Source organism: Canis lupus, chromosome 21 (assembly GCF_003254725.2).
Source record: "Canis lupus dingo isolate Sandy chromosome 21, ASM325472v2, whole genome shotgun sequence".
NCBI classification, from domain to species: Eukaryota; Metazoa; Chordata; class Mammalia; order Carnivora; family Canidae; genus Canis; species Canis lupus.
In genome coordinates this window covers 41,655,039-41,678,422 of record NC_064263.1, presented here as the reverse complement: position 1 = coordinate 41,678,422, position 23,384 = coordinate 41,655,039, and the positions used below count along the sequence as shown (strand labels likewise).

Below are 23,384 nucleotides of genomic sequence, written 5' to 3'. Positions count from 1 at the left end.
AGGTGTGGGATAATGCCCAGCTTTTATTGAGAGACTTAACCAAAACCAACTTCAGGAATCCCATTTATGCATTTGCTATGACTATGACACTAAGGCCATTGGCCACAGGGACCCTCAGAGTCTACCGTCAGAAAAAAAGCCTCCTGAAGATAAATGTGCTCTGAGAGCTAAGTGTTAGAGCTGCCTCGAATTCTTAGGGAAATGAACAAGAGAAAAATGAAGAAATCAAAGGAGGAAGGAAAGAAAATAGGAGCTAGCCAAAAAAAAAAAAAAGTGACCTACTTTGCCACTATAGACATATTGGTCTGTTTCTTCCTCGCTGATTTAATTATTTAAGCATTCAACAAAAACCTATGGGGCACCTATACACATCAGGCATTGTCTGCAACAACACCCAGGATCTATCAGTGATCCAAACAGACGACAATGTCTGCCCGTGTGGAACTTATATTCGAGTGGAAGGAGACAGACTGAAACAGCAACTATATTAAACAGATAAGTTAGGTAATTTAAAATTTATCAATACAGGTATTAATAAAGAACGTATTAAAGAGCACCTTACGTTGCAACAAATATACGATATAGCTTACATAGTACCCAGTACGTTAGGAGGTAAAATGCACGCCACCATGAGAGAAAAGGTAAAGGTGGACTGGGCAGCAGAAGGCAGGGGGCAGAGGCAGGCTCCGCTGTTAAGGAGAGTGGTCAGGGTGGGCCTCATTGAGGAGATGACCTTGACCAAAGACTTGAACAATGTGAAGGCATTAGTTCCACATGCTATTTCCCTTTCTTTTTGATATCCAAGAGGATCAGAACCGAATCTGAGGCTCAAGCCCAGTGCTCTGGAGGCCCCTGTGGTCTGCATATTTGTGGTCTTTTGTCCGTTGGAGAGGCAGGGCAGGACAGTGGTGCAAGTCGTGAGTTCCAAAAATCACACCAAATATCGGTTCCGCTGCTCACCAGCTAAGTGACTTTGTGCATCACAGTTCGCCTCTCTGTCCTTCAGTTCCCTATGCCTCAAAGGGAAGGTAATAATAGCACCTACCTCACAGAGCTCTTTTATGGCTTAAAGAAAATAACCTACGCAAATTCCATCGCCTTCAGGAAGAACTTGATAAAAATCAGGTGTAATGACCAAGCCTTGGTCTTGTCTCTCAAAGTGTACTTACATTTTCCTTGGTCCTGATTCTCTATCCTTATTGATATTTTAACATTGCTTTATGGTTTCTGCTCCTGTGGTAAGCTACCTCAAATCCTTTGCGGATTGGGGTGGGTTATAAATAAGGAAGTAAATAAAATCTGGAGAGGGGAACGTTTCCACCGAAGCAAAACATTTCATTATCAGTAGAGTGAATTCCAAGTGAGGCCAAAAGGAAGAAATATTGACTCTAACCTCTAAGAGCCCATCAAAAACCACGAGCAAGATGCTCTCTGGTTACTCAGACCATCTTTCTCTTCTCCTTCCTCCTCTTTCCTAAACCCCTCTTCTTCCCTTCCTCAAGAAAGGGTACATGAGTCACACAGAATGGCCCAATAAGCCTAAGCCCTCCCAACCCCTCAATGACGACCTCATGGCATGGGACTCACAGAATTCTCCTTCTTCCTCAACAGAGAAGAGAAAGGAAACTGGTGGGCTTACTCTCCGTGGTGCTGGGGTTAAGAGATGGGTGCTGTTCAGGGCACTGAGTCAGACAGAGGTCAGGATCTCATTCCTGCCATTAATTAGTGAGTCCTGTGGCAGTGGGGAAGGCCCCGGAACTCTCTGGGCCTCAGTTTCCTTGTTGGTAATAACAGTGCCTCCCTCCTAATGTACCCATGCAGATGAAAGGGGAGGATACAGGGAAGTAACACGGATAGCTTGTTTTTAAAGCCCTTAATAAAAGTTGGACTTTCCTTCCTTCACTGCACCCCAGGGTAACATTTACCAGGCAATGGGAATCTGAGACTCTTTAAAAGGGGGTTCACAGGGCAGAAACAGGGTAAGAAGACTAGTTTGGCTATATCTCTATGTGATAGAAATGCCCTACAGGAAGGAGACAGATCATTTTTTTTTTAGCCTCTACTACTTTGCAGGCACATTCATGCAGGTGTGTGTGTGTGTGTGTGTGTGTGTGTGTGTGTGTATATATATATATATATATACACATCCCTTATGCCACATTATATATATATAATGTTACCATATAGATCATCACAGATCCTTACTGTAACTGTTTGAGACGAACATGTCACATCTGACAGCCGGGACTGAGTTTGGAACCCAGAGCACAGAGCTAGGAATGTCTGTGACACTGTGCTGGCCTTCTGGCATTTTCTTTATGAAGGGCAACAACTAGCCTCCATCACAGGACATCACAGACACCATTGGCAGAAACCTGCGAGGCCCTGGACCCGCTGGAGCGCCAAGCTTCCGTGACTCCTGAGCTGGTTTCCAAAAGAATCTGGACCAGGCTGACCTTGCCGAGGCTCTCTGAGCCCTCCTCCTCCTCTCCCCTCCAACAGCCTCCAGGGCCTTCAGTGTTAAGGCAGCCCTGCTCCATGGATTTCGGCTTTGGAATTAGCTAGATCTGAATTTGAAACAACATCCCTCACACAGCAGCTGTAGGACCTTAGGTAAGTCACTTACCCTTTCTGGCTCCTGTTCTGAAAATGATGACATCCAAATGTCTGCCTCCCAAAATGATCATGAAGATGAACTAGAGCAGTGCCTTGGAAATAACACAAAACGGTGCCGGGAACATACTAAGTGTTCATTTCTGGTCACTGTTGTTACATTGACACCATCAGGGAAAATCAGCCTTAAGCTGACAGAGATGATGCTCTCAAGGCCTTGAGAACCAACTGACATGTCTACCTACGCTTCTGCACAGCTTCTGCACAGACCAAGCATCGTGGCCTGGTTATCTGACGTTTGGTCCATCCCTTATGCCACAGGCAACTACTTGTGGATAACAAGAAGACCTGGCTGGGTAGGCTCTGTGCCCCTCCCAGGAAAAAAAAAAAAAAAGACTAATCAAGATCCAGGCCTTCCAATCATTGCCTTTGATCCACAAACATGCACTGATGGTCCCTTTTGTGCTGGGACCTGGGGAGAGATGAGAAACCCGGACCTATCCCAGGAGTTTATGGTGCACTTGGGAAAAAAAAAAAAAACAAAAGACAAGGAACCGCATCATGGTAGACAGAAAGGAATGAGTGCTGAGTACCCCTGGGGACATGAGTGAAAGCCCCATGGAGAAGCATGTATTTGAACCGGACCTTACAATCTAGGTGAAACGTCAGTGCGTGACTTCCCAGGCTGAAGGCACAGAATGAACACAGGATAGAAATGGGAAAAATACAGTTTGTTTAGAGAACCGAATTTTGGTGAGCCTGGAGGACTGGAACGTCAGAGGACTGAGGGGAGAGCTGGCAGTGAAGGGCCAACGAGCCACAGGAGACGCAAAATAAAGGTCATGACTACCGTGGAGAAAATAGGGGCAGGGGGCCTGCAATTTAAAACGGGATGGTCCAGAAGGCCTGTTGGAGGTGACACGTTTAAGAGGTAAAGGAGCAAGTCATGTGACTATCTGGGGGAAGTTTCCAGGCAGAGAACATCGCCGCCGTGCAAAGGTCCGGAGGCCAGGGGGTGGCTGCCATGTTGGTGATGCATTGAGGGGGACCAGTGTGGCCGGAGCGGCAGGGAGTGAGGTGAGAGTTCAACAGGAGCCGGCTCCTGAGAGGTCTGGCGGGCCGTTGTGGGGCTTTAGCTTTCACTTGCCTGAAACGAAGAGCCATTGTAGGATTTCCAGGGAAGGCGAAGACTTAGGTTTTATACGCATCTCTGACTGCTGTGTGGAGACCCAACTGCGGGGGCCGAGGCTGAAGCAGGGGGGGCAGGCTGGAGGCTGCTGCAGAAATCCAGGTGAGCGAGGATGGCGGCTGGGACCAGGGCGGTAGCTGGGCGGTGCTGCGCCTCGGGTCCCCGGGTCCCCGGTCCCGGTCCCCGAGTAGCTGGGGCTGAGGGCCCCTGCCCTGCGAGCAGCCTGACGCCGCCGAGAGCTCCCTCCTCCCCCACCGGGAGTACCAGCAACCTCCCGCCAGCGGGGCGCCGGCCTGGGCGCGTGGGATTGCGGGGTGCGTGGGCAGCCCCGGAGCCCACGGGGGCGCCGCGGCAGGTGCGAGCGCCGGGCGGGACAGTGTGGCGGGGCCGGGTCGAGCTCCCCGGACCCACGAGGGCGGGCGGGGCGGCGGGGCGGGCGGGGCGCCATCCCCCCTGCGGACCCGGGCGTCGCGCCACAGCGCCCCCTCCTCGCCCTCCCCCGGCGCCCCCGGCACTGACCCCTTTGTCTCGCCTTCCTCGGCCCGCAGCCGTCCGCCTGTCCGTCCCGCCCTGGGCTCGGCGCGCACGGCCCCGCCGGGGGTCCCTCTGGCGGCCGCCGGATCGGCGCACCCGGGCCCGGGGCTCCCGGGAAGAGAGAAATCATGAATGAGACGCGCGCGGGTGTCCCGCTCCCCCGCCCTCCGGGTCCGGGCGGCCTCCGCGCGGGGGCGGGGCGGGGGCGGGGCGGGGGCGCGGGCGGGGGCGCGGGGACTCCGGGCGGCGCGGGGGGCGGGGGCGCCGAGCTCAGCTCCGCCGCCGGGACGCGGGTCGGGGGCCGGGCTGGGGCCGCGCGGGGGCCCGGGGCGCTGCCGGAGCTGCCGCCCCCGCCCCCGGCCCCGGCCCCGGCCCCGGCCCCGGCCCCGCGGGTCCTGCGCAGCTCCCGGGGGCGGGGCGGGGCCGGGCCGGGGGCGGCTGCGCCCGCGACTCCGCAGCCCGAGCGCGCTGTGGGGCGGCCGGCCGGGGAGCGCGCACGGAGCGCGGGACGGAGCGGCGGGCGGCGGGCGGACGGACGGACGGACGCCCCCGCACACGCAGACGCACGGAGCTCGGCGCGGCCCCCGTCACACACCCGGGAGCACACGCAGACACGCGCACCCTCGCGCGCGCACCCTCCCGCCCGCAGCCCGGAGCCCGCAGCCCGCAGCCCGCAGCCCGCAGCCCGCAGCCCGCTCTGGCCGGTAAGTGCGGCGCCTCGGTGGCGCCTTTGTGCCGGGAGCCGGCGGGGAGGGCGCGGGGTCCCTGCGGGGCGGCCCCGCGACGGGCACCCCCCACCGCCCGGGCCGGCCGCCGCCACCGCCACCGCCGCCGCCGCCGCCGCCGCCACCGCCACGCCCCCGTGGGGCTCCCCGCGCCCCCGGGCTGGGGGAGGGGGCCCGAGCCGCAGCCGCTGCCCGCGAAGCTCGCGCGCGTTCCGGGGAAGGATGGAGACGCTGCCCCGGTCCGAGGCCCCGCGCCCGCCGCTGCTGCTCGGCTCCCGGCCGCGTCGCCTGTCGGGGTCTGACGCCCCGCGGGGAGGCTGGAGGGCGCCGCTCGCCCGCTGGCCTGGAAAGCGCGGCCCCAGCCTTCCCCTCGCCTCCCCCGACCCGCGGACCTTCGACAGCCCCCCCCACCCCCCACCCCCAAAACGAGAGCCCGAGAGCGCCGCGCGCCCCCCTCCCCCGCATGCCCCTTCCCCCAGAGGAGGCTCCTGCCAAACGCGGAGCCGGGCCCGGGGTCCGGGTGGGAGCCCTGAGGGCCTTACCTTACCAAGGACCGCGTGGCCTAGAGGGTCGGGACCAGATGAACCCTCGGGACTCATTTCACCCCCTCGCTTTACACATGGGGAAACTGAGGTCCAGGGAGGTGGCTCGACCAAGGTCACCAGAGTTAATGACCAAGCCCGCATTAGAATCTAGGGTCTCTGGCTTTCATGTTCATTTCCCTCCTACATAATTCAATCCTATGCCCACTGAAGCCCCAGAACCCCAAAATTCATGAGTGTACCAGGGAAGTCTTTGTGATTCCAGCCCTGCCCCCGCTTGGAGCGGCAGGTGCCATTCATTTGCCACCATCCTTACCGTGGGGTGTGTGTGTGGGGGGGAAGGGTGGCCTTTAGTTTGCCACAGCCAGCCTCAAAGGAGAGCTCTCTTATGCAAGCAAGCACAGGTTTGGGGATTGCATTTGCAAGAATGAAGCAGCTCTAGGCAGGAGATCAGATCAACCAGTTGATGTGCCAACCCCTTCCTTCACCTTTACCAGACTATGTGCCTTCCCAGTCACACTCCCCTCCTCCTTAATGGCAGGGGTCTTCTAATCTAACCAGGCCCCCTTCGTCATCCCTTTGAGGAGGTCCCCAAGTCCTTCATGTCGGGCCACCCCTTCCTCCTTGACGTTTGTTGGCTACAGCCTCTTGGTGTTGCTGACAAAGCTGCTGGGGAAGCTTGAGTTACAGCCTCACCAGGCTCGGAGGGTAGCTCAGGGCAAGACTCCCTCAAGGGCAGCTGGGTGTCCCCAGAGCTGAGCCCGATGGCCGGCACACACAGGGTGCCCCGAGAGGTATGTTGAAGGCGTGCAAGCTGGACAGTGAATGGATGAAGTCGAGCACTTTTGAGGAGACTCCATTGGGTGAGATAGTTGGCAAGGAGGGCAGTGTTCAGTCTCTAGGGGCCTGAGGCTCTTGTCTCGAGAGCCTCCCTCCTGAGTGGGGTGAGCAGCCTGGCAGGGAGCAGAACCAAGGTGAGTGGGTGGCCCGACTCCAGGGACCAGCACTGGTCCACGTAAATGGCATCCCACTCGAGAAGCGCCATGCACATAGGCGTCTTAATGCGAGGTGCCCCCTGGCTTTTTGTGGGGTGGTGGCTCCCAGGCAGAAAGTGCAGAGGTCCGGGTTCCAGGCCCTGTGTCCTCCTCACCATCTGGGCAGCTTCAGTTAAATGCTCATAATCTCTCTGGGTCTCAGTTTCTCCATCTGAAAAATGAGATCGTTAGATTGGAAATTTTCAGGATACCTTTCAGGTCTGAACTGTTGGGGGTGGGGAGGGGAGCGCTTATTTATATAACCACTGTGGGCCTGATTTTCCTCTTCTATTACTCTGCGAGGGAATAAAATGAGATGAGGTAATTTATGTAGGGTACTTAGCACTGAGCCTGGGGCATAGAAAGAGCTCTAGAATTGGTAGCTATTAATACCATTAGAACCCCAGCTTTGTGGATATACCCTCCACTTCTTCCCTCTTTAGGTTGCCCAAGGGCACGGGATTTTAGGGCCTCGGAGTCCCTCTCTTTGAAAAAAATCCCTTCCTCGCCCGACTTAGGGCTCATCCAGCCTAAGACATCCATGAAACCTCCCCGGGACAAGTCACGCTTCCATTTATCAGTTGTTTTGTAGCTAATCGTGACCGTATTTAGTAACTTATGTAGTGTCGCTTACATTTAATTCTCCTAACACACCCGTAATAGCCATAGAGTTATCATTCCCGTTTTATAAATGGGGAAGTTAAGACGCAGAGTTTAACCTACCTAAGAAAGCATACTTTAAAAGTCTCAGAGCCAGAGAGCTGTGTCTCGGAGCTCAGATGATCTAAATCCAGATTCCAAACTCTAAATTCAGGTTCTAAACTCTTCTAAGTCATGTTGCCTGTCTTTGCCCAACACCTGCCCTAAAAGAGCGACTGATGACCTTTGGGAAAGAGTTGAGAAGAAGAATGGGTTTTATTCTTCTGGAAAATCAGGAAGAGCTTCTTGGAGAAGCTTTGTAGCATTTGAGTTGGGTCTACGTGATTAGCACACTCGAAGAAGGAAAGATTTCAAGTACTGGAAGCCGCATGAGCAGAGAGCAGACAGTGGGGGCTTCTCAGGCATGTGTGGAAACTGGAAAGTGTTTCATTCCAACTGGAGCAGAAAGGATAACAGAGGAGCTGTGAGAAGGAACTTCTAGGTAGAAAGGTGGAGGCAGTTTCTGGGAGCATTGAATGCCAAGCTGAGAGGTTGGTCTTTAGGACATGATCAAGCCTGGCCATTAGGAAACTCAGCCTGGCTGCCTTGTGGAGAACAGATGAGGGGAGGACCCACTGGCAGGGAGCCCAGGTAAGAAACAATGACAGTGGTCTAAGTAAAAGATAAGGAGCGGGGGTGGTTGTAAGAATGAAGAGAGGAGGAGGCCCGGGTGTCACCAGAACTGACAGTGGTTTGGACACAGGTGCTAGAGGGAGGGAGGAGTGAGAAGTGGTGGCAAGGTTTTAAGCCTGAGTGGCTAAGGATGTCATTCACAGAGAAAGCCCAATGGGAGGGGGTATGGGGAGGCCTGCAAGTGGGGGCCGTGGATCTGACAGGGAACCATAATGACTCCTGCAAAGCTGGCTCCTGAGCACCCCTAAACTGTCAAGAGCCAGTTTGTTCATTCATTCATTTGATCTCCAGATACATATAAACATCTGTTACGTGCCAGGTTGTTCTGGGCTCTGGGGATACATTGCTGAAAAAGATGAACTTCCTGCCCAAGCTCTACCAAGGGAGACAGAAAATAAAACATAAGCAGAGATATGACATTTCAAGGGGCGAGCAGTGCTCTGGGGGAAAAAACAGGGTGGGGCGGGGGAAGAGTGAAGGAAGAGGTTTGCCTTTAAATAGAATTGCCTTTGAGGAGGTGATAGTTGACCAAAGACCTAAGCGAAGTGAGGAGACCAGGGGAGAATGGCATTCCAAGAAGAGGAGACCACAAGTGCAAAGGCCCTGGGGTGAGAATACCTTGGCGTTTTCAGGGAACAGGAAGTGTGGCAGTAAGAGATAGGAGAGAGGAAGGATGGTAAGGGCAGAGGTAGGAGAGGCAGGGCCAGCTCATGTAAGTGTTTATAGGCCTGAGGAATAAGAAACCGCAGTGTTAATGAGTTCCAAGAGAACCAGAGTCCTACTCTCCTTGTATTCTAGTGACTGGCAAACCAAGCCTGACACTCAGCGCTGGCTCACTAAATAGTTGTGGAATGAATTAATGTTAGAAATGACCACCTACGTATGAAGCCGTATGCCTTGGAATGATACAAACCTCTAGATAAAGACATGGCATAGTGAGCTGTAGTATGATCAAAATGATAAAGCTCAGATGATTTGACTGTGCTGCCGTTCAAGTTTGAAAAGCCCATGGTTCGCAGATTTGTTAGACAGCAAGCATCTTGGTGAGAATTTCTGACTTTGGGCTAATGGAGGGGGTGAACTGTTCGTGGCCAAATCTCCCGGGCACTGTGCTGGCGAAACAAAGACCCTAAATTGTCCTTCCTCTGCATGATGAGGTGGTTGGTTGAAGACATTAGAGAGGCTGTGACATGTCCGTCTTAAGAGTCAGAACGCTCCCCTCTCCCCGAACTCTCTGAAAGCCACTCAGAGGGATTTGTGTGGACTTCGGTGGCGGGCGCAGTGTGGGTGTCTAGAGTCAACTCCAAAGATTGTATGTTTCATCATCGGCCTAAAGGTGTTGCCTGGCCTTAAAAAATAAATTGCATCGTAAAAATAACATGACCAAGCTATAAAGCAAATGTAAGATTAACCATGATCTTGAACATCCTGTTCTATTTCTTCTAAAAATCTGTGTCTTGTTTTTTCTTCCTGCAGTTTATTTTATTTTTTTTTAATTTAAATTCCCGTTAGTGAACATACAGTGTAATATTCGTTTCAGGTATACTATTTAGTGTTTCGACACTTCCGTACAACACCCATGCTCATCATAGATGAGCATCACCTTAATCCCTCTTTAATCCCCATCACCTATTGCCCCGTCCCCTCACCCCCTTCCCCTCTGGCTACCATCAGTTTGTTCTCTCTAGTTAAGAGTCTGTCTCTGAGTTGCCTCTAAAGGTCTGTATTTTTAATAGATGAAATCAGTCAACGTCGGTTTTAGTACCTTGTGTTTTTCCTTAACATTTTTTCATGACTTCTTCTGTGTTCCGTCATGATCTTCTTTTTATCCTCAGTGGCTTTACTATATTTTGTTTAGCTGTTTCTTTGTTGATGGATATAGTAGTGAACATGTTCATGCACAGCTTTCCCATCTCAGATTCTCAAGGCATCCGTTTTAAGCATCCTCTAGAGGGTATGATGGGACCATGGAGGGCCTAAAAAGGGGCCCAGGGGACAGAAAAGGAATGACTATGGACAGAGGCAGGTTGATTTCACCGGCAAAATGATGTGGCTGTGGGTCCTGGGGTAGAAGGAGAAGAGAGGACACCAGAGCAAGAGCCAGGAGAGGATGAACAGGGAGATCATGGATCAGGAGGCCAGAGGCAAAAGAGCACTTGAGGATGTGACATCTGATTCGAGATGGAGTCCCTCCAGCATTCTGTTGGTTTAGTTTGGGGCGCTTCTTTAAAATGATGAAGTACACGAAGTTTGCTCTTTTACCCATTTGTAAGTGCACAGTTCGGTGGCATTAAGTACATTCACGGTGTTGTACCGCCATCACTCCCCTCCGCCCATAGAAAGCTTTTCATCTTGCAAAACTGAAACTCTGTATTCATTAAACAATAATCCTTCATTCCCTCCCAGCCTCTGGTAGCCCGAATTCTACTTTTTCTCTTTATGAATTTACCTATTGTAGGACCCTCATGTAAGTGGAATCATATAGTATTTGCCCTTTTGTGTCTGGATTATTTCACTTAGTGCCATGTCCTCAGGATGCATCCATGTTGTAGCAGGTGTCAGAATTTTCTTCCTTTTTAAGACTGAGCAATATTCCTTTGCATGGACAGACTGCATTTTGTTTATCCGTTCGTCCATTGGTCACTTGGGTTGCTTCCAGCCTTTGGCTCTTGTAGACAGTGCTCCTATCAGTATTGATGTAATATCTGAGCTCCTGCTTTCAGTTTTTTTTGGGTACAGACCTAGAAGTAGAATTGCTGGATCATATGATAATTCTGTGTTTAACTTTTTGAGGAACCAAGGGGGCTTTTTTTTTTAAGGGATTTTTGTGGGCCCAGCATGAAGAGGGCCACTAAATGAAGTCTTAGGAGTGTGGAGTCTGGGAAGAAGCCATTAATTAAAAAAATAAAAAATACAAAAGGATGTACTCAGGGCACCTGGGTGGCTCATTTTTTAAGTGGCCAACTCTTGGTTTCAGCTCAGGTCATGAGATCAAGCCCTGCGTGGTGATCTGCACGCGGCACAATCGCTTCAGATTCTCTCTCCCTTTCCCTCCAGCTCACACACTTTCTCTCACTCTCAAATAAATAAAATCTCTTTAAAAAAAAAAAAAAAAGGTAGAATTTCATGGCTTCTTCATGGCCTTGAAGATAATAGGAGAGAAGGGAGTAAAAATGAATCCAGCCTCCATTTCTGAAGAATTATTGTGATTTAGAGGCATTGTGGGTGGAAAAAGAAAGTTCTCCAGGGACATCTTAGTGGATGCAGTTCATTCATGCATGCAAGTATTTACTGTGCCAGGAAATCCACATGGCCATGAGGGCCCTCCCCACAAGGAGCCTGTGTCTCCTGGGGGGTCCCCGACAGGTAACCCTGCAACAGTCCTCCGTGCCCGATGTGTGATCTGATGGTAACAATAAGCCCTCACTTCTTGGTGCTTGTGACATTATCTCACCTAATCCTCCTAACAGTTCAGCACAGAAGATTTATATTGTCCTCAGTTTCCAGACTCAGAGAGCTTAAGGAACTTGCCAAGAACACACAGCAAGTATGTGGCAGAGCCAGAATTCAGACCTAGGCAGTGACTGTCCTCTGGTGCTGGGCCAAGGGTTGTGGGAACACAGGAGAGACTCCTGCACAGCACGGAGATCAGAGAAGGCTTCCGGAAGGAAGAGGTGAGGCAAGGATCTTAAGTGTAAGTCAGCCGTGTTCGAGCTTCTTTTGCCCATGATTTCAGAAAATGGTTTTCTGGAGCAGCAGCAGCAGAGCAGCCTTCAGCCCTGCCGCCAGTGACTCTGATCCCCCAGGGCGCCCCACCTCACTGAGACTCCATCCCAGAGGAGGACGATCATTCATCATCCCGGGTGCTTATCATGAGGCAGGGAGGCCAGGCAGGGGGTATTTCCTTTTCCCTCTCATCTCAGCTGCCTCTGACTACCCCAGCTGTCCTCCTTCCAGCCCCTTCCAGCCCTAGGGGCACATGCGGGCCTCCCCCATCCTGGGCCTGAGCAGCTTCAGGACAGCAAGCCGGAAGTGACCAAATACAAAGCCCAGGAGTGGCCATGGGGGTCCTGTGCCCACCTTCCTGCTTCCCAGCAGGTACCCTCCTAGCCTCTGAGAGGGAGAGCTCTTCCTTGTGGAAGCATCTCTGGCCCCATCCCTCAAAGATTGCCAGCAGCACCTTTAGTCGCAACAACCAAGGACGCTCACACACGTTTTTAAGGTCTAGTCTATGAACAGGGAGAGGTACAGACCTTAAATGTTGCATTCAGTGAGTTTTAACGATGGAATCAAGTTACAGACCCGTTGCCAGGATTGAGATGGGGTGCATCTCCACCACCCCCGGGCGTTCCCTCTTTCTCCCGTCCAGTCATTAACCTGCCCCTAGAGGTGACTGTTGTTCCTGGTCCTGTCATTCTGGATGTTTTGTCCGTTCCTGAGCTTCGTAGGAATGGCATCAGAGCATGTGGTCTTCTGTGGCATCAGGCAGTTTGGGGGAGCCTCCACGTTGGTGTACCCCCAGCCTCGCCGACACAGATTCCTAAATGCCAGCCAGAGCGGCGACACCTGCCACCGTCATCCTGCTGAGAAACAGCGGCCTCCAGTTAAGTCAGGGTGCCTTAGCCTGCTGCCCAGAGCCAGCTGCCATGTGGGGGTCCCCTCTCCTGCCCACTCCCCAACTGCTCCAGGGGGTCCTTTCCTCCCACTCCCCCTGTGCTCTCATCTCTCCGGGCCTTTGCACCAGCGCCGTCCTCTGCCCGGCTGTTCTCCCTGCTGTCTGCCGAGCCCCTGCTTCTCCTGGAGATGCTTCCCAGACCCTCCCCTTGTCCCTCCTAGGCACTCCCATTAGGTAGCCCCCTTGACCTTTAGCACTTTTCCTTCCTTCCTTCCTTTTTTTTTTTTTTTTTTAATAGTTTCAGAGGTAGAATGTAGTGATCATAACACCCGGTGCTCATCCCATCACCCAGCTACCTCATCCCTCCCCCCCCCCCCCACTCCCCTCCAGCAACCCTCAGTTCGTTTCCTAGAGCTCAGAGTCTCCTGTGGCTTGCCTCCCTTTCGGTGTTCATCTCATTTTATTTTTCCTTCCCTTCCCCTGTGTTCATCTGCTTTGTTTCTTAAATTGCACATGTGAGTGAGATCAATATGGTATTTGTCTTTTCTGACTGACTTATTTTGCTCAGCATAATACCTTCTAGTTCAGTCCACATCGTTCGTTGCAAGTGGTAAGATTTCATCTTTTTTGATGGCTAAGTAATGTTCATATGTACACACACACACACACACACACACACTCCACGTCTTTAGGCATTCATCTGTCGATGGACACCTGGGCTCTCTCCATAGTTGGGACATTTAGCACATTTCTGACTATGTACTAAACTGGATGCTGGCTGAGGGCAGAGCCTGGGTCTTAGGCCCAACAGAGCTCATAGTAAAATGGATTTAAGGTCTTGGAGGCAAACTGGATTTAAAACAACCATCAAAATAAATCTCACCTGCTCTCTGAAGCTGATAAGAGAGCGTGAGATAATCTCTGACTACAGGTGGTAAGTGTAGAGTGAAACCCACCGCCAGTGAGGCAGAGACCTCCAGCCCTTCCCCAGAGGACGTAGCATCATGGGAAATGGTACCAATGAGTACAAAGTAGTGCAGCTCAGGGAGCCAGGGAAAAGAAATCTGAGTCAATCAGGGAAGGCTGCCTGGAAGAGGTCAAGTTCCAAATGTTTTCAAAGAGGAGTCAGTTAAGCCAGAGAGTTGCATAATCGGGGTAGTTCATGGAGACCCTTAAAGCATGATCCACAGTAGCCTGGATCTGTCCTCTTGTGACCCTCGTCCTGAGTCTCACATGGCTGCCCTTCCTTTTCATTTCTTTTTGCTCACTTCTATCTTCTTTTTCTCCCACATAGTCACTCCTTCCCATCTTTCCAAATCTGAGAGTACAGGAAAATGCTGATGCACAGAGAATGCTGGAGCCCTCTGCACTGGGCTCCCTGTCGTGGGCCCCATGGGAGGAGGCCCATCCTCTGCCCCCTCTCAGCCTGGGACAGCTCACAGGAGCCCAGGTTTTTTTGTTTTGTTTTGGTTTGGTTTTTTTATGATAGACATAGAGAGAGAGAGAGGCAGAGACACAGGCAGAGGGAGAATCAGGCTCCATGCCAGGAGCCCAACGCAGGACTCGATCCCGGGTCTCCAGGATTGCGCCCTGGGCCAAAGGCAGGCGCCAAACCGCTGAACCACCCAGGGATCCCCGGAGCCCAGGTTATGAACAGGAGAGCTGGGGAGCAGCCCAGGGTGGAGTGCAGTCTGTTGCCAGACTCCGAATCACAAGTCAAATGCCAGGAGGAGAATTCAGCCAGAGGAGCAGTCAGCATGCACTGGGCTCATTCACTGAAGAGGCTTCCTGGAGGAGGCATGGTGCCGAGGAAGGGCCCGAGGCCACGGCTCGGAAAAGAGGAACAGGGAGGCCTTAGCAGGAAGGAGAGCAGGAGAGACCAAGGCTGAGAATCAAAAATGAGCGTGGCCGGAAACTGGGGCAGTTTTCAGGCTGGAGGAGGATTTGGGGAATTCCCTGAAGTCACGTTTCCAGTTCTTCGACCCACCTTCCCAAGGGCTCTGAGTCTGATGAGGCGGACCTGGGAAGAGCCCAGGGCTCTCCAGAGGGAAGAGGAGTCTGTTCTGCTGGGGAGGCCCTGCACTGTTCTCATTAACTCCAGGAACACCTGACGGAACGCCAGGAAAAAGGAAACAGACCTTCGTAGCTGATGGCACTGCCTGGTGCAAAGAGCAAGAGCATCTCCTTGCCAGGTTGACTTAGAGGGAGCAGGCAACGGAGCTTTGAGCCAGGTCAGCTGTCACGAGGAGGATGTCGGCCTCGGGTTGCCTGGTACTTCCTTTACTCCCGTTACTTCCACAGCCTCTACCAGAGAACCCTGCCACAGGCAGCTCTGCTGTTCCTGCAACTCCCAGGAAGAGACTGAGGTTCGGAGAGGTCCAGACCCTGGCCAGGGACCCCATGGCAAAAGCGCAGGGTTTCAACCAGGTCTCTCTGCCTCTAGATCCATCCTTTTTTCAGAGCGCCACAGGTGCCTTGAGGCATATGACCTCAGAGTGCTCAGCTGTCATGTCTTGAGGGATTGCACCCATAACTGAGGACCTTGGTTGACAATCTGCCCTGGACCCCCAGGTTTCCAGCTGTACTAGCACCAGGCACTAAGAGGACCAACCATCCTTGGCCCAGGACCAGACTGTTCTGTCTTCTCCATGGGCCACCCGAACAGGACTAGAGTGACCCTGAGCTGTGCTCGTGCCAGAGTCTAACCCCTCTGAGTGCCATTAGCTCCTGTACAAAGTGAGGTCATGATGTCTTTTTCCCAAGGTTGCTGCAAGCGTCCAATTAAATAAGGTATTAGAAAGCATGTAGCACATAGTAGGCATGCAGCTGATACTACATTTGCATACAGGAGGTTGGACCCTTTTAAACCTTGACTCCTGGTCCTGTCTTTTTTTTTTTTTTTCCTTTCCCATTCCATTTGACGCTCTATTGTCTCTCCTGGTAAAGGAGCCTCAGACCCAACTAATGTTTCCAAATGTAGCCTCTCCCAGGCCCTGCATCGGACTCCATTTGTCTGAATCTTTCACCAAATCCTAAAGTGCCAGGGTCCTCAAGCCTGTGCTGTCAGTGCTTGGGCCAGACCCAAGCCCTGAGGGGTTAAATCAGAGGCAGAGGGTGGGGACTGTGGCCAAGGACTAGACCTCATGGTGGGCTGTGGCTGAAGCTGGAGCCCTCCCTAGCTGGAGTGGGGATCGACCCTGGCTCTGAACCCCAGCCCTCCTGTCTGTACATGCATACAAGCCCTACGTGAAAAGTGGGTTCATAAGCATGAAGAGCAGAGTAGATGCCAAATAGGACCATCGTGGATGACAGGTAGTCCAGGCCAGCGGTTGGCATCAGGACATCTAGGGCTGAAACCAGAGGCAGATAGACACCAGCAGCATGAAACCATTTGTGATCCAGGAGGGTGTGTGACCAACACAGGCTGAGTCAGAATTCTAGGTCCCAGTGGGTTGGGGAGAGCTGCAAGAGTGGACCGAGCCTCGGTCCTAGAAGGCAAATGACCAAGACAGAGTTCCTGCCAGGTGTCAGGCGAAAGGCCAGGTGCTGGGATGGGGCCAGTGTCAGGGCCAGACAAGGAGCAGGGAGACCGAGGACTGCTGCAACTCCCAACAACCACCGTATGAGCTACCTCTTCCATAGCATCCTCGGTGCCAGGCGTTCCTCGAGGAGCAGTGTGTCTGCTCATCCCACGATGTGATTGTAAGGATGAGAAAACTGAGGCACAGAGGGTTGCAGTGAAGCTCCTGATCTCCTTCAAGACTGGCAGCCGGACCCCTCACATTCCTAGCTCGAAATCAGCCATCGTGGGACCGTTTACACTGTGAAAACTAGCAAATGCCACTAATCGGGGCTTTTAAAGTTATTTTTTGTTTCTGAGAACTAATTTGTTAGCACATCACAAGACTCGTTCTAGAGTCTCTATGGGCCTTATTTATATGAGAGAAAGAAGGGCTATATTAACTGAGAAACAGGCAACACCTGACGTACAAGATGAGGACAGCTAACATTTTTAGGTGGGTTTTATTTTTTTAAGACTTTGCTTGAGAAAGAGTGTGCAGGCATGAGCAGAGGGGGTGGGGCAGAGAGGGAGGGAGAAGCAGGCTCCCTGATAAGCAAGGATCCTGATGCAGGGCTCGATCCCAGGACCCTGAGACCATTCCCAGAGCCAAAGTCAGATGCTTAGCGGACTGAGCCACCCAGGTGCCCCTTCAGCTAACATTTTTAGGAGCTTACTGGCCCCTGTTCTAAGCATTTTCCATGTATCTCATGTCAAAACTTCATGTGAGGGGGCACCTGTGTGGCTCAGCAGTTGAGTGTCTGCCTTCAGCTCAGAGCATGATCCTGTGGTCCCGGGATCGAGTCCCACATTGGGCTCCCCTCAGGCAGCCTGCTTCTCCCTCTGCCTGTGTCTCCTCCTCTCTCTCTGTGTCTCTCATGAATAAGTAAAATCTTAAAAAAAAAAAAAACCTTCACATGAGGATCAAAATTCACTTAAAACCCTTTTTGAAAAAAAAGACTTTATTTGAGAGCAAGAGAGCACACGCAGTGGGGAGCGGCAGAGGGAGACAGAGAAGCAGACTCCTCGCTGAGCAGGGAGCCCGATGCAGGACTCGATCCCAGGACCCCAGGATTGTGATCTGAGCCAAAGGCAGATGCTTAACTAACTGAGCCACCCAGGCACCCCTCACTTAATACCTTTAAGAATCCGGGCAGCCCCAGTGGCTCAGCAGTTGAGCATCTGCCTTCGGCCCAGGGCGTGATCCTGCATGGGGCCTGCTCCTCCCTTTGCCTCTCCCTCTCCCTCTCTGTGTCCCTCATGAATAAATAAATAAAATCTTAAAAAAAAATACCTTTAAGAATCCTCTGAAGTGTGGATGGCTATTCCCATTTCACAGGTAAGGAAACTGGGCACCGAGAATTCAAGTATCTTGTGCAAGATTGGACAACTACTGGGGGATCCTTAGTTCCTACTCGGCACCCCAATCCCAAAGCCTGTGCTTTATGGTTTTTAATGAGCCACCTATTCATACTCCATCTCTAGTCTGCTCTTCATTGATCTTTTCAAGAAATGTGTCTTGAATATATCTGCCAGGTGTCAGCTAGAGCGGCCACGTGGGGAGCAGGAAGGTCCGTGTCAGGAGCTGTACACTCAGTGGTTTAAATAAAGCCCCGGCCTAGGGTTGAGGCAAACGGAGTTTGAAGCCTGGTTCTGCCACTTACCAACTGTGTGACCTTGAACAATGACTCAGTCCCTCCAAATCCCAATCTCTGCATGTGTAGGAGGAGGGTGATAACTGTGTTTAGTTGATAGGGCTGTAGTGAGACATGAATGATGTAGTACCTGCCCAGCGGTTGGCATGGTATCCAGCACACAGCAAGCCCTCAGTTGGGGGGGGGGGGCGTGATTCTAAACCACAGGTTTGTGTACAGATGCCTCGTGGGGATTGGGGATTCAGGCGTCAATAGATCATTTCTGAACAGAGAGGTGGTAAAGGAAGTGGGAGTACCCAGTTTTTCCTTTCTTTTTTTTTTTTTAAGATTTTATTTATTTATTCATGGGAGACACGGGGGGAGGGGGCAGAGACACAGGCAGAGGGAGAAGCAGGCTCCATGCAGGGAGCCCGATGTGGGACTCGATCCTGGGTCTCCAGGATCATGTCCTGGGCTGAAGGCAGGCGCTAAACCGCTGAGCCACCCAGGGATCCCCTACCCAGTTCTTCCTAAGGGAGTCAGGGATGGTTCTGCCGAAGAGGTGACATTTGAACATTTGAATGGGATCTTAAACAGGTGGTCAAGAGTTTTCCAAGCCCGGAAGGAGAAAGGGGGCTTTTTTTCCGGTGAAAGGGAAAGAACGTTCCAAGGAATTATAGGTGAGGGTGGGCATCTAACTGAATACCCTCACAAGGGGTGTGCTCATGCCTTCACGTCTGTGATAGTCTTCTCCTCGTACACTAAACTCCGTACCTGGGTCTTGGAAGGTGTTGGGAGAGGGAGCAGAATGAGTGTTTCAGAGTGTTGGAAAACAGGGTTAAACCAGAGGACCTTTGAACTCTGAAATCCGGCTCTTCGGTTGATCTTTCCTGGGCTCGCCACACAAACAGGACCATCCGCAGCAACACTCATCACCAGAACTGGACATGGCCCCAGTGGGGAACTGGCTGGGGTGAGATGGGCCCTACACACTTGCCGGTCAGGTGGCCTTTGCCCAGCGGCTCCGTGGTGCGGGCGGCGCCCTCTGCTTGCTCCCTGCCGCTCCACCACCGCCCGCCTCATTAAATCCACCTCGACAGCCCTGAAGTTGAGCCTTGACCTGAAGGAAAGGCCCGTAAAGGTCATTAAGTTCCATTCCCTTGGTTCTCAGGTGGTGCCACTGAGACCCAGATCCGAGGAAACGACTGGCCCAAGTCACACGGTGGCCTTGGACAAGAGTCCAGGGCTGCTGGGTCCTTCATGAGTGCATTGCTTGCTCCAGTAATGGAGCACATAGGCCTAATCATATAGGCTCCCCACCCCAGCCAAGGAGGACTCTCTGGGCTGATTCTTCCTATGGAGCAACCTGAGGCCACAGTCCAGGCCAGGACTTCCAGTCATTCTAGGCCTGGGGAGGGCACACAGAGCACGCGTTAGGGCCCTGGGCTGGAGGACAGGCACGCTAGAGTCCCCCTCTGGCTCCTCCACTAATTTGCCCTCTGCGTGAACCTGGCAGGGTCACTTCACCCCCAAGCCTTAGTTGCTTCATCTGTAAAATGGGATGCAGCCTCATTGACCCATAGTGAGGATTTTTTTTTAAAGAACATACACAGCACAGCTGCTGTAGTCTGCTGATTCATGCATGTTCACTCGCTCCCCACTTTCAGAACATTGTTTTCAACAAAGGTGGAAAGCCAGAAGAGAGGAGAGCTTAGGAACATGGGCAGTGAGGAGCAGAGCTGGCATTTCTAGCTGTGTGACCTGGGGCAGGTCACTTCACTTCTTTGAGTTTCCATCTCTCCATCTAGAAAACACAGAAGAGTGTGTTCCTCCTAGGGCTGTTGGAAGGATTAGGGTCTGCCTCACCTTGGGAGGGAGGGGAGAGAGATGGAGAACGAGAAGGAAGAGCCGCACAGATGAGCATCTCCATCAAAGCCCCTGCCCCACGTCACGCTCCCTTCCCACGCTCCCCTTGTGAGACTGAATTTCTTTCCATCTCTTGCATGTGCCCTGCTTTCTCCTAACTCCAGGCCCTCCTTCTGCCCGGAACACCCCACTCGGCCGTCTGTCATCCTGTGGCTGCTGACCCCAGCTCCTTCTTCACAGCACATCCTCCATTCCTTCCTGGGAAACTTTCCTGACTTCTCTGCCTCATTCGGGGCCTCACCGGTGCCCCCCGCACTTCTCCATCTGACTAGCCACATGTGTCACCACTGCCTTTTGCTGACCCAGTAGGCTGTGAGCTAGACTTCACACCGTGGCCTGCACACAGGAGCTGTTTAGTGAACACTAGCTGAGCAAATGAACATTCCAGCCCCTGGATCTGACTCGCGCGGAAGATGGAGAACCTGGTGTTGCCCGAACCCCTCTGCAGGCGAGGCCTCTCCAGCATCCCTCCACCTTCCCTTCCTTTGGGTCACTGCCACACCCACGCCCCAGTCTCCCACCGACAGAGCAGGAGGGAGAATTTATCATTTATCTGGGCACATCCCAAGCAGAGAGCACGCAGACCCTGTGTTTGGGATCCAGAACACTCCCAAGTTTGCAGTCTGCTCAGACGTGGGGACAGATGGCCGGACAGTGGACAGCTGGGCAGGGAGGGTAGGCAGCATGGCAGGATGGAAATAGCAGTGAACTAAGCGTTGGGAGCTCAGGGCTCAGAGCCTGTCTGTTCCCCACACATCGGCCTGAGTTCTCTGGTAACAAGCAACAGAAACTGGCTCTGAGTCATTTAGGCAGAAAGGTCTAACACAGAACCACAGGTAACAGACCTCTGGTCCTGGGCCCTCCCTGTGGCAACGGACAAGCGGGGCACCCAAAGAAGAGTTACCTCCCAAAAGGAGTTTGGATTTTGTTAACTACCTGAAAACCGCTGCCCGTGCTGTGTGACGTGAGGCAAGGCACTCAGCCTCTCTTGCCTCAGTCCTCCATCTGGGTGTTCTAAAGCTGGCCTCTCTCCATTCATATCTCTAGTGTGCTTTTTGCTGAAGAGCTTCCTGCCCTGGCCCCCGATGGCGCCTTTCCCCATCCAGACACCTTGGGAATGAATTATGAGGAAGCCAGGTGAGTGGTGTGTGTGGGCTTCCCTGCAGCTCACCCCACTGAGGAGGGCAAGCCCTCTCCTTGTGCATGTGCTGGGACACGGGACTTATTTGCATGAGGTAGTCAGCGTGATGCTTTGTCTTCCATGAAACCAGCATGTCCTTGGCCCCTGCATGCTAACCACGCTGCTGAAAATCTAGGTGGCATTATGGGCCTCTTTCTGGTGGTGGTCTGGCCGTCTTCTCCAGGCTGGGGAGCTCCTAGCTAGAGCCTGTCCTCCCGGAGCCCCCAAAGCCACTAACCCTAAGACCCTCCCCCTGCCTCCCACTTGACCTCTCTAACATGTACCCCAGCAGGCTCGGGTTCTGAACACCTGGGATGTAGAGGTGGCTGAGGGGGTGGGGATGCTCTCAAGTGATTGGAAACCTGGGGTAGGGGGAGGCAGGGGCATAAGCAGCTAACTGTAGCAGCAGAACACAAAGGCAGAGAGACGTAGTGAGCCAGGAGTAGGGGCGAGCCCCGAGATGGGAGAGCTTGGTTCTCCCCAGAAGATCAGGGAGTGCTCCAAGGAAGAGGTAATGTTGAGGATGGGTAAAATTTGGCAGGAGGGAGAAAGGAAACTTCAAGCTGAGGTAACAGCATGAACAAACGCCTAGAAGTAGGAGTATACAGGTTTGATTCAGGGAATAGCGACGTCTGGCGGGATCAGAACTCTGGGAGGGCAATAGGAGTTCGACATCGACAGTGAGGGGTGTCTCGGGGGCCGCAGAGCCCCAGGAGCATGAATCCCAAGGTAGAGGGCATGCCTGCCTGGGGTTGGGTCAGGAGGTTGCTGGGGGCTCAGGCTAACACCCAGGAGTAAGGCCTACCCAGGAACAGGGGGCAGGCCCCTCGGCCTCTCTCCCCAAACCTATCAGCTATTTCTCTACACTAGTCCTGGGCAAAGCTGGCATCATCTCTTGACAGCACCCACCCATCTCCCATTCCATCCCCTAGGGAGAGGTGATGTGCTCCCCCCCCATCCCAGACGGGCCTCTGCTGGGCCTCTCATCCAGCCCACAGCAGGTACCTGCCCTGTGTCTCCCCTGCTAGCCATGAGTTCCGGGAAGATGAGGCAGGCTGGTCCAGATCCAGTCTCCAGCTTCCAGCAATGGTGGGACAGCTGCGGGGTACACGCCACCTTCACACACACACCCGTGAACGAGCGATAGTGATGTTGTTCAGGCCGCGAAGGTTCTGACCGCCTTATTTTATGAACGCAGCTTCAGGGGCCCAGGGTGAGACAAGATTACCCAGTCATAGGCATGTTGGGAGCTGGGTTTAAGGGAGAAGTTTGGTTCGTAGCAGCACTGTTCATAATAGCCAGAAGGTGGAAGCAACCCAGATGTCCATGGCTTGATGAATGGAGAAATAAAATGTAGTATATCCGCACAGCCGAATGTTATTCAGCCATAAAAAGGAATGAAGTACTGATCTGTGCTCCAACCTGGATGAACCCAGAGAACATTATGCTAAGTGAAAGAAGCCAGACCCAAGGCCACGTAGTGTATGATTCTGTTTATATGAAATATCCAGAACAGGCTAACGCACAGGGACAGGAAGCAGATTAATGATTGCCAGAGGCTAGGGGAGGGGAGAATGAGCAGGGGCTCCCTCGTGGGTAGGAGGTTTCCTTGTGGGGTGATGAAAATGCTCTGGAACTAGAGAGTGGTGGCAGTTGCATGACGTTGTGAATATATTAAATGCCACTGAATTGTACAGTCTCAAAATGGCTAAAGTAGTGAATTTTATGTGAATTTTAGCCCAATTTAGGAAAAAAAGTAATTCAGGACCAGATGAGATACCACCGGCCAGGTCTACCGTCTGCTCCTCAAAACACGTGCCACTGGCCCCCCTCCTAGTATAGGTCTCCCCTCCTCCCCAGACCAGGGGTGGAGAGCCTGTGGCACCTCGGTTCATGGCAAGCCCTAAGGTCAAGTGGAAGAAGGCAGGATTTCTGACACTGAGGCCTGCTTCTTGCTGATTCACCTCTGGTCGAGGCCCGGCCCCCGTCATTTCCACATCCCACCCACCAGCCTGCTCCCCTTCAGCACCAAATGTTCCATACGTCTCAGACCTCTGTGCATTGCTTTTGCTGTCTGCACCGTGAAGGAGGTTCTTTCCCTTGTCACCCCTCATCCATCTAGAAACATCCTTTAAGAAGCAGCTCTTATCTTCCCCTTGCAGAAGATCCTTCCCCCTGCCACCCTGCACCCTGCCCCCTCACCACAATCTGAGCTGAGCTCCCCAAGGTATGGCGTGAATACGTCGATCAGAGCAGGTGTGGGTGCAGTGGTGTTTGCGTGTGTGTCTTCCTGAGACGACTGGCAGCTGTGCAGGGAGGGGCCTGGCTTGTTCGTCATTGGATTCCTAGGACAGCTCTGGTGCCTTGCTCACAGGCGGTGCTCAGCGAACGCTTGTTGAATGAGGCAATGGCTTTGGGAAGCTTCTGTCCCCGCCCAGATATTCCCCATCAATGAGGGAGGGACAGGCTGGGTGATCTCCGAGTCCTTTTATCTCTGGGGT

General features: G+C 52.9%; 1 protein-coding gene and 2 long non-coding RNA genes across 7 annotated transcripts in view; 1 reads left to right on the top strand and 2 right to left on the bottom strand.

Annotated features, from left to right (window-relative positions):
- Positions 1–3,192: 3,192 nt before the first annotated feature.
- LOC112667743 (uncharacterized) lies at positions 3,193–4,531 on the bottom strand. The gene is made up of 2 exons (XR_003141286.3): positions 4,322–4,531; positions 3,193–3,760 (listed from the first exon to the last, which is right to left on the bottom strand). It is a non-coding gene; the product is annotated as an uncharacterized LOC112667743 (long non-coding RNA).
- Positions 3,588–23,384, top strand: part of PTPN5 (protein tyrosine phosphatase non-receptor type 5) — a 56,311-nt gene continuing 36,514 nt past the window's right edge. Inside the window, exons 1-2 of one of the 5 annotated variants that reach the window (XM_035704026.2) lie at positions 3,588–3,690; positions 20,751–20,840. In XM_035704026.2, the coding sequence (XP_035559919.1) occupies positions 20,821–20,840 (20 nt within the window). In that variant the 5' untranslated portion in view covers positions 3,588–3,690; positions 20,751–20,820. Of the gene's footprint in view, positions 3,905–4,885; positions 5,041–20,750; positions 20,841–23,384 lie in introns of those variants that run through there. The other 4 variants (XM_035704025.2, XM_035704024.2, XM_049098839.1 and 1 more) reach the window with 4 other exon arrangements.
- LOC118351813 (uncharacterized) lies at positions 12,081–23,255 on the bottom strand. The gene is made up of 3 exons (XR_004807901.2): positions 23,086–23,255; positions 21,889–22,305; positions 12,081–12,552 (listed from the first exon to the last, which is right to left on the bottom strand). It is a non-coding gene; the product is annotated as an uncharacterized LOC118351813 (long non-coding RNA).